At 41.6% G+C, this 10,778-nt stretch overlaps 1 protein-coding gene across 1 annotated transcript; it reads right to left on the reverse strand.

Annotated features, from left to right (window-relative positions):
* Positions 1 to 9,455: 9,455 nt before the first annotated feature.
* On the reverse strand, positions 9,456 to 10,412 carry LOC133367987 (olfactory receptor 10C1-like). The gene has a single exon (XM_061592073.1). It carries the CDS (start codon positions 10,410 to 10,412, stop codon positions 9,456 to 9,458), a length of 957 nt encoding a protein of 318 aa, XP_061448057.1.
* Between the last annotated feature and the right edge of the window lie 366 nt (positions 10,413 to 10,778).

The raw sequence follows: 10,778 nt of genomic DNA on the forward strand, positions 1-10,778 counted from the left end.
AGTTTGCTTGGTGATCCTGTGGTTTAGTTGGCAGTTGCCTCATCTTACTTTGAGTAAACTTTTAAATATATTCATAATTATTGCTTAAGTTAATTTCATTATTAAGGTATTGCATTAGTTTTAAATTACATTTCATAGTGGTTTATTGTTCAGTTTATTAGAGTGTAATACATTACCCCACCCCCACCTCCCACTTCCCTTTACCTTAAAAAATCCCCCCCCATATCATAGTCATATATACATAAATAAATAAAGAATAAGTTAATATATTAGAAATAATAATAATAATAATAATAATAATAATAATAATAATAAAAGTCAAATTTATTGTTATAGTGTAATTAGCACTTATGTGTGCCATTTATTATTAAATTTGTCAACTTTATAATCTAGTAGAGATTGCATTTTGGTAAATTGCATAATTGTGTGGATTGGTTTTTACAAATATGCCACCCAGGAAGGCTCAACAGAAAAAAGGGGTGCGGGTTGTGAAGCAAACGACAAAGCGTCCTCCACCCCAGCAGAACTTGTCTTCTGACAAAGAGGAAGATTTGGAGACCATCTGTGCCTTGGTGGCTAGGGTGGAGGCGCTGGAAAAGGAACGCAAGCAGCCGCTTGATGCTGAAGCTGGCACAAGTTCCGCTCCTGCAGGTAAGAAATCTGCAAGGTTGGCTTCCAGAATGCCTACAAATCGTCTTCTTGCTGATTTAGTTTCTAGGATCGGAGTTCTGGAAGCGGCAGCGCACTGTGAGGAGCCAGCTACCCAGACGCCTTTCGCTTGTTTGCCAACTGTTCCTGCCTCCGTTTCTTCTGTCATGCCTTCTTTTCAGCCGGCTGTTGGGACTATGCAAGATCAGCTGCCGGTCCCGCATGATGCTGCCGCGTTTACTCCTAGGGCTTCTGGGTTGGCAGCACAGCCCGGAGTTGCCTCTCATGCTGCGGATACAGGTGAGCAACTTTTGCACTCACAAGCTCACAATACACATGTACAAGATTCCAATGCCCTTAACAGGGAGGTACAAACGACTGGCTCTCCTTTGTCGGGAGATGCTACGCACCCAGTAGTTTTTATGGGAGGTGTTTTGGTCCCTCAGCACCCACAGCTTCCGTGGCCGGCGGCTGCCGTGAGTCCTTGGCAGCCGCCTTCGACTACCTCTTCTCCATCACCTGCTTATTTGCCCCTTCCACATGGGGTTTATCCGCAGGCCGATATTTCCCTTCCGTTAGGTGATCATTTATTGTTAGCAACGAAAGAAAAAATATGGAGGGGAGAGTATATTGATCTGTTTACTCTCCTGTTTCGTGAAAATGAGGCTAAGATTAAGGATGGTCAGGAAGTTAAAGAGCGTGAGGCAGCGATAAAACGAAAGATTGATCGTGTATGGCCTAATTGGTTGAACGCCTATACGATTTATATGGGCGTTATGACACAGGCTTATCCGTCTAGGGCTTTGTCCATGATAAAATATCAGGATATTGTGCATAGGGCCTTCCGAAAATTCTCTGGAACCGCTTGGTTGACATATGATACGAATTTCTGGCAAAGAGCAGCATTGGATCCCACCCTTCGTTGGGATATTGAACATGCTGGTCTGTGGCTGAGATCTATGACTTCCGCCAGGCCCACTACAGGAGAGAGAGCCGATAGTGGGCATTTATTGGCATGTGCACAGACTTCCGCCTATGGCTCCAGCCAAGGCGGGCATTGGGTTCAATCCCAGCAAGTCTACTGGACATTTAATAGCAATGGATGATGCATTGTGTGGAGGAAACCACTCTAGTTCCTCTTGCCAGAGGGCACGTACTGCTCGACAAGGTACAGGGGAGCATCAACAGCCAAAACGTGGGTCTGGCAATAGCAGCAGTACGTCGCAAGGCCAGTAGCCCGATCAAGCTGGCTCCTTTAGCAAAGCTGTTAGAGCTCTATCCCAATAGGCAGGCTGCTACTTTTCTACTTCAGGGTTTTACGGATGGTTTTCGTATCCCTTTTGAGGGCCCTAGGATTGCTACATCATTAGTCCATCAGCCCACTCTCAGTAATTTAGCGTCTGTAGTGCTGGCCAAGCTTAATAAGGAGATACTTGCCAATCGTATATCAGGCCCCTTCAGTTTTCCTCCTTTGAAAAAATAGAGGATTTCCCCTTTTGGTATTATCCCTAAGAAGTAGGCTGGGGAATATCGCCTTATTCATAATTTGTCTTTCCGGAAGGGAGCCTCAGTCAACGATGGTATTTCCCCATTATATGCCTCTGTCAGATATACTTCTTTTGATGAGGCAGTGAGAGTAGTTAGGAAGGCTGGAAAGGGTGCTTTACTGGCAAAGTGTGATATAAAATCCGCTTTTCGCCTTTTGCCAGTACACCCTGCAGATGTGATTTGCTTGGTTTTAAAGTTCAGGGCCAGTTTTATGTAGACAGAGCTATGCCAATGGGTTGTTCGGTGTCTTGTGCTGCTTTTGAAGCATTTAGCACATTTCTGGAATGGGCATTGAGGAGGAAAGCATTATCCTCCTTCTCTGCTCATTATCTTGATGATTTTTTTTAAAATTTGTGGGGCCTGCTGGGTCTTCTCATTGCTTACATCTCATGCAAGCCTTTGATAATTTAACTGAGGAATTGGGAGTCCCGCTAGCACCTGAAAAGTCGGAGGGCCCTACTACTTCCCTTATTTTCTTAGGGATCCAGTTAGATACTGTAGCTCAGTCTTCCCGTTTGCCACTAGAGAAGTTGGTGGTACTGCATCAACTGCTTCATTCAGTCATAGGGCTGAAGAAGATACCATTGGCCCAGTTACAGGAACTTGTGGGCCATTTAGTTTTTGCTTCCAAAGTTATTTCACCAGGTCGTGCGTTCCTCAGGCGTTTATGTGACTCCATGAAGGGAGCTCGCTCTCGCTTCCATTTCATAAGGATGACGTCAGGGATGAGGGAGGATTTGCATATGTGGCTGGAATTCCTGACGGATTTCAACGGCCTTTCCTTTTGGCGGGAGGAATTGCTCTTAGAAGCCGAATTACAGATGCATTCCGATGCTGCCGGAAGCATTGGCTTCGGAGTAATATTTAGATCCCTGTGGTGCGCTGAGCGATGGCCTGAAAGTTGGCAGGCTACCGGAATTACTTCAGATTTGACATTTCTGGAATTTTTTCTAATAGTGGTAGCGGTTCATATCTGGCCACTGGCATTTCAAAATCGCACAGTGCGTTTCTGGTGTGATAATTTTGCCACAGTTAGCATTATTAATGCCCAAACTTCTAAGTCTCCTCGTGTGATGCGCTTGGTGCGTGCTTTTGTATTGCAATGCTTGTGATTTAATGTTTTATTCCTGGCCAGACATGTTCCAGGTTTGTAGAATACAGTTGCTGATGCACTTTCCCGATTACATATGGCGCGCTTTCGGGAGCTTGCACCTGGCGCGGCTCCGGATCCAGTACCAATCCCTCCTTTCCTGTGGAACCTTGGCAACTAGAAGTTGGGGTTGCTATCGCAGCTGCTCTTGCTCCCAGTACTCAAAATGCGTATAAGCGATCTTTTGCGAAGTTCCAGGCTTTCCTCATCAGCTTGAAGCTGCCGTTTGACTGGCCTATTCCTGTGGCTCATTTATTGCAGTTTATGATATATTTAAAAGGGCACAATAATTCTGTTTCCACTATCGCCGGCCACCTCTTGGCGCTAGCCTTTAACTCCAAGGCAAGGGGGCTGCTGGATCATTCTGTAGATTTTAGGGTCAGAAAGGTCCTTGTGGGTTGGTTGCGTTCCACTCCCAGGTCCACTAGCCGAAGGAGGCCAATCACGCCCGATGTCCTCCTCCAGATCCTGGCACTATTTAATTCTTTATGCTCATCTCAATATGAGTCGCACCTGTTCGCCGCAGTAACTCTGACGATGTTTTATGGTGCTTTTCGCCCTAGTGAAATACTGGCCCCTTCTAAGCGTGATGTGACTAATCGAGCCTTATGCTTTGGCGATTGCACATTAGGTGCGGTTATAGTGAGGTTCTCTCTGCGTGTCTCTAAGACCAATCAAAAGGGCAGTGGCAGTATCGTGGTTACAATGATGCCAGGTCCCAGTATTGTGCCCTGTGTCTGCAATGCGGCAATTCTTATCCATTCGGCCAGCGGGCCAGCGTTATTTGTTTCTACATGCAGATGGAACTGCCCTGACTCAGTTTCAATTTTGGGCCGTTGTTTGGCGGGCCTTGTTGGCCAGTGGTTGCGCTGTTGCAGTCTATGGGCTGCATTCATTCCAGATTGGTGCGGCTATGGCCGCGGCCCCCGTGGGCACAAGTATAAGTGATATACAGGCGATTGGCAGGTGGCGTTCCGATGCATTCAAGTCTTATGTCAGGTTTTAACAGAGGAATTTGTTTTTGTTTCCCATAGGTTTGACAAACATCCCAATTCCTGTGAGGATCGTCTTGTGTGGCCACTCAATTTTGTTTTTGGCTCACCGGAGGGCATCCTCCTCTGTTCCGGGCACACAGCTGCAGCTGTCGGCCTCAGCTACGGTTCAGTGGGATGCACGGAGGGGCATGTTATGGGATGCGTTGTTGCCTGCCATGTGCCGAACCATGTCCTCTGCTAATAGGCCACACATCGTGTTGATTCATTTGGGAGAAAATGATTTGGTGCAGCGTCCTGAGTTGGATTTGCTGCTGAAAGTTACGCGTGATCTCACGTGGCTTATCCGTGTATATCCCAATCTTATAATTGTATGGTCTGAAATGCTTGTTAGAAGGATCTGGAGGGGTGCATTGCACCCCAATAAGATAGATAGATCTAGGAAATGGGTTAATAGGAAGGTAAGGGAGCTAGTTTCTCTCTTCTGACATTGTGCTGCAAATGACAACATGGGATAAGAAGGAAACATCCCTACATTACTTAGGCAATTGAGAGACACAATAGCTTTCCCCACCCATCTCTTGGCATAAGAGTGAACTTAGCCCATCTTTGTAACCTCTTCCCCAGACATTAATGATGTTCATGAATGTTGCCATGTTATGGGTTATGTTTCAGCTCAAATAAAATAAAATAAAATAAAAGTTTCAGCTGCCAAATAAATCAGTCAAGTTAAGTGTTTTGGCTCAGCACAAGATTAAACACTTCTTCCTCACCCTTTCTTTCACATGTATTTATTATTTATTATTCAGTCCGAAGAATTTTTCAGTAGAAGTGCTGTTCACTTATTTATTTATTTTATTAGATTTATACCCAGCCCTTTCTCCCAGTAGGAGCCCAGGGTGGCATTCTCAGATCCACTGAGGAATATTTGGAAAGGAAAAAAAAAACCTCCAGGCTTCTTTAATGCTTATACCAAACACATGTACAAGCTAACTCTACAAGTGTTTTGTGTGAAATGATGCAGTTGTGTTAGTTTGTACAGTTCACCTATTGTGTACACTGCTACACAGACTGCACACTCACTGGATGTTACATATGAATGAATTTTATGAGTGCACAGCTCAACTCTTTGTGTACACAGGTAAACAGATTGTACACTTATGTTATATACAATACATATGCATGTTATATATGTGAACACCCCTTCTATAAACATATATAATATATGTATAAGAGTAGGGAAAAACAGACATGGAAGAGGCATAGCAAGAGAAAGCGAAATAATGAAAGAGAAACCCAAGATTTCTAAAAACACATTTTTCCCATAAATAGTCAATTATAGGATAAGTAAAGCAATTGTCTATTTATGAAAAAAATGTGTTTTTATAGGATAATCTACTCATGCTGGAAAGGAGAGAGGATTGGAAGGCATTACCTAAGTATACCTATCACCACCACCTCAAAGTCCGAAACAATACTGTCTTTTTATTGAATTATGATCGGTGGTATATTGGTATTGATTTACCTTTTAATGAGTGGTGCTATATGATTCTTCTTGGTCTTCCTAGGTAATTTTGGTGCCATCAGGTGATGTGATGCCCTGCAAATCTTAACTACTGCTGGAGAATGAGATGGAATGCAACCAAGATTTTCTTCCTGTGCAATCAGTTGCAAGGTACAAGAAAGCTATAAATCTGAGTGATGTAGAACTCATGAGATTACAATCTGGAAATCATCTTGTTCCATCTTGGTCACAAGAGGAACAATTTGTGAGCAGGAAGAGCAATTAAAGTGTCTCAGTCTTCTATGAGGTTCAATCCCATCCCTCTGGATATATGATTGTTGCCTAAGACTTAATCCTTGGTTCAAGCTTATGTCAACAATTGTTTCCCCTGTTCCCATGACCTCACCTCCTCAAAAAAGTGTATGAAGATCACATGAAATGGACCTTTATGCAATAGGTCACCCATACAGAAATGCTGGATCACACTACAACTTATCTGTGTAGCTGGTTAGACATTAGTCCAGACACATAAAAAACACCTGGGTCCAGTTCATACATTCAGCCAGGGAAGTGTCACTTCTCAGCCAGACTTGTCAACAATGTCTTAGGATGGGGTGATTAATATGTGGATCCCCAGATATTGGACTACAACTCCCATCAGTTTCAGGCAGCATTGCCAATGGTAGGGATAATGTGACTTGTACTTCAGTAACATCTGAAGGGCCACATGTTCTCCTCCCCTGCCCTAGCAGAACACATGAACTGGGGAAGGACTACATGCCTTTATTATCCAACCTAATGCTCCAATGAAGTAATAAAATAACTGAATACATTGTTCTCATGTGTAGCAGCTACTGGACAGAAAGTACACACTGAATCAATGTCACATGTTTCCCCATGTTTCCTTTCTGACAACTCAATCAGAGATTTGTTCTTTTGAAGTGGTAGGAAAAGGTAGGGAAATCTGACTTTGGAAAAAATGCTATCTGCACAAGAAAAGCATAGCAGAAATACCTTGTTGCATCGCTACAGTAATCTGATGGGTGATTCCCTCCTGACATGTACATATATGAAAAGGAAAGAGTAGTCAGAACACATTGCATTCCTCTTGTTTACATTTTTGTTGTTTTGGGTCCACTTGATTTGTCATCTTTTCCTTGGATCTGGGACACACAAATTTAGCTGCTGACACTTCTTCCACCAATAATTCCATGTCAAACATCAGTGCTAAAATTTTGTGTCTGGCTGCTGTTTGACACACAGGAAGAGGGTCAGCAAAAAAGGTGTCAGCATAAAGTTCATGTTACTTTGAGGAACTCTCCTCTCTTAATTCACTCCTCTGGTCAGCTGTGCCAGCTGCAGATCTTTGTCTTCTTTTTTCATAGAAAGTTACACACGATTGCAATTATATCTTGTTCCAATTTATTGCCTAATCAGAAACACTGGCCAACATGTTTTTTTGCACAGGAAAAATGTGCAAACTCTATCCACATTCAGAATCCAATAGTCACTATCATTTCTTTCAACAGGAAATGCATTTACATATAAAATGATCAACCAATGTTTCAATCAATACATATTCAAGTAATTATCCAAACATTCATATAAGACTCATGTTAGTATAATTCAATACCCAGTTACAACAGAGCTGTCATGGCAATGTGATTGGTCTGACTTCTAATGTACTGCTGCTGCAATGAAGAATTATCACAAAACCTGCTTCTGACCAATTCCATCCAATGTACATTCTATAAGGAATAATAGTAATAATAATGTTAGCATCTGGGTTCACAAATGTTCTACAGACTAGTTGGAGATGAAGAACAGTGGATAGGTGGAGAAGTCAATCAGGGCATGTCAGTGAAACCAATGGAGTAGATAAAGAACATCTTCATTTAAATGTGCATCTACAGTATATGCACATTGCAGTGTGAATCCCTTTGATGTCTGCTGTTCCTACAATCCCAGAGTTGCCATGGATATAAAAAATCATGAGGCAGAGAAGCAGAAAGCTTCACAGAAATATATGTTACATGTTCTACATATCTCTAGCTCTTGATGGATATATCAACTACTTACAGCAGATTCATATTCAATTCATCACGCTCGTGTTGTTTTGGAACTATGGTGTGTCCCTGAGGGAAAAAATTAAACAACATTTTCTGGTTCTGAACTTGTTGAGTTGTTTCCAACTAAGTCATACTTATAGTAGACTCACTGAAATCAATGTATGTAGCTTCATTGGATACAGCATTTTAGAACATGAAAAAAGCCAAGGTATGAATGACACCAGGTCCTTCTCACCATTACAATAAAAAAAAAATGCAGAGCACACTCTTTCGGTCTAAAACTTTTTTTGAGACTAAGAGGCAATCCTGTACTTGCTTACCTGGGAATATACCCCATTGAATTCTACAGAATTTACTTCTGAGTAGACATGTATTGGATTCTGTTGTTGATTTGTATGGCTAGTAGTTAAACATCTGGCTGCTAATTCTCACCACTACAAAAGACAATTGTAATGCTTTTAAAGCCTGATTGTTGGCTTTGACAATGGGTATATCCTGGTATTTAATGAAGGTTTTAAATATCAAAGCTGTGAGTAGCAAAAAAGAAAGAGCCATGGAAGCCAAACTGATGCCCAAGAGTTCATTGTAGGCCAGAAAAGTTATAATTTTGGGGATACAGAATTTTATTCTTGTTTGGATACTTATCTTCAGGGCACTTGTCACACTAATATGCATCTGAAAGAAGCAATGTCATATTTCATATTGTAGGCTGGACAAATGTAAGTCCTTTAATCAAACATAGCACATGAGGCATGGACTGTGGCACACTGAGGTTCTATAAATAGTATGGATTTAAGATTCATGTGATGTTCTACCAGGTGTCCCTAAAGCTCCTGGTGTTGCTGCCTTCCTGAAACTGAGAAGAGCATGGTAGGAGACCATAGGAGCTAATCCAGATTAGCTGGATGATGAACAAGCTGTGCACATTGATTGATTGATTGATTGATTGATTGATTGCATTTATATACTGCCCCATAGCCAAAGCTCTCTGGGCGGTTTACATTTGTCTTTGCCTTTTCTGAATATACTATATATATATGGAGGAGGGTGTTTTGCCTCTAACCCATTTTAAACTTGTGATTGCTTAGCTTGGCTTTATTCATTTATTTAGTAAACAAAATTTATATACCAGTTAATTATGAAAAACCTCTAAGCAGTTTGCAAGAAACATTAAAATTATCAATAAAAACAGTTAAAGGCAAGACATTAAAAGCATGTCTAAAATGATTAAAAATGCAGTAGACTTAGAGTAAAACACATCAATGTCTGGATAGGCTTGCCTAAACAGAGCTGTTTTAAGCAGGCACTGAAAAGAATATAGCAAAGGTGCCTGCCTGATGTCAATAGGCAGGGAGTTCCAAAGTGTAGGTGCTGCCACACTAAGAGAACAATTTATTACAAGTGCAGAACAAGTATTATGTGGCACTCATAACAGTGACAATTCTGCAGATCAAAGCAACTGAATGAGCACATATATGGTAAAGCAGCCCAACAAGTAAACTGGTCCCAAGCTGTTAAAGGATTTATATACCAACAGTTGGCATTCACATTGGCAGTGTTTTCTTCCATAGTTTCCTCAGGCCATTCTTCATTTCTTTGTTTCTTAGACTATATATAATTGGGTTTAATAATGGTGTCACCACTGTATAAGAAAGGGATAGGAACTTATCTACTGATGGATTGTAACTGGATTTTGGCTTCAGATAAATGGAGCTGCCTGCACCAAAAAATAGGGTGACTACCACTAAGTGAGATGAGCAGGTTGAAAAAGCTTTCTGTCTACTTTCTGATGATGGCATCGCAAGGATCGTGTAAAGAATACGAATGTAAGAGAGAACAATGAGCAGAAATGGCATCATGCTAGCCAGCATGGCCACTCCAATTATTCGGACTTCATTGAGGAAGGTATCTCCACATACCAGTTCCAACAGTGGCTGGATCTCACAGAAGAAGTGGTTGATGACTACACCACAAAATGGCAGGTGAAAGGTGCTAGTGGTGTGAACCAGTCCTATTGCAGCACCACATAGGTATGTGATACCAACTAGTTTTGCAGAGACACTTTTGCGCATAATGATGGTATAGCGCAAAGGGTGACATATTGCAACATACCTGTCAAATGCCATTGCAGCCAGGAGGAAGCATTCTGCATCACCAAAAAACAGGAAGAAGAACATCTGCATGGCACATCCTACAATGGAAATTGCTTTAGGTCCCGATAGTAAATTCTCCAACATATTTGGAATTGTTACTGTCGTATAGCAGACCTCCAAGAATGACAAATGGACAAGAAAGAAATACATTGGTGTGTTAAGCATTGGATCAGCTTTTACGATCAGAATAATTAGGATGTTGGCAAGCAAAGTGATAATGTAGAGAGAAAGCAACAGAGCAAAGAACAAGATGTGGAGCCCTGGAGATTCAGTAAAGCCCAGAAGTACAAATTCAGTCACAGCCGTGGAATTCTCTTTACTCCAGATCTTGCCACTATGTCTGTGCATGATTCATCAATCCATCTAAGAGGTGATTATGATGTTTTATTTTAGAAATATCTGGCATTATTTCAGACTCAGTTTTTGCTGGCAGGTAGGCTAACACCTTTTTAACTATTATTCCAGTTCATCTGATGCTGAATAATGGCTGAATCTCTGAAAGCTTCTGGAAATACTGACTTCAAATTCTCTTTTCAATCTTGCATTCCCTGTGAGCCTCTTGTTAGCATTAGTCCTAGTTTTTATGATGTTGCATAGGAGACTAAGTGGGAATACATTTTCCTCTTAAATTTTTGGCCACAAGAGGACCGATTAATTATCATATGGCAAGAGTTTCAAACCCTTTGTGGTTTTGGTCACTATGGCAATAGTTAG

Source organism: Rhineura floridana, chromosome 11, assembly GCF_030035675.1.
Source record: "Rhineura floridana isolate rRhiFlo1 chromosome 11, rRhiFlo1.hap2, whole genome shotgun sequence".
NCBI classification, from domain to species: domain Eukaryota; kingdom Metazoa; phylum Chordata; class Lepidosauria; order Squamata; family Rhineuridae; genus Rhineura; species Rhineura floridana.

Bases quoted from the DNA above. Each gene is read 5' to 3' on its own strand.
- LOC133367987 (XM_061592073.1), bottom strand. From the start codon at position 10,412: ATGCACAGACATAGTGGCAAGATCTGGAGTAAAGAGAATTCCACGGCT.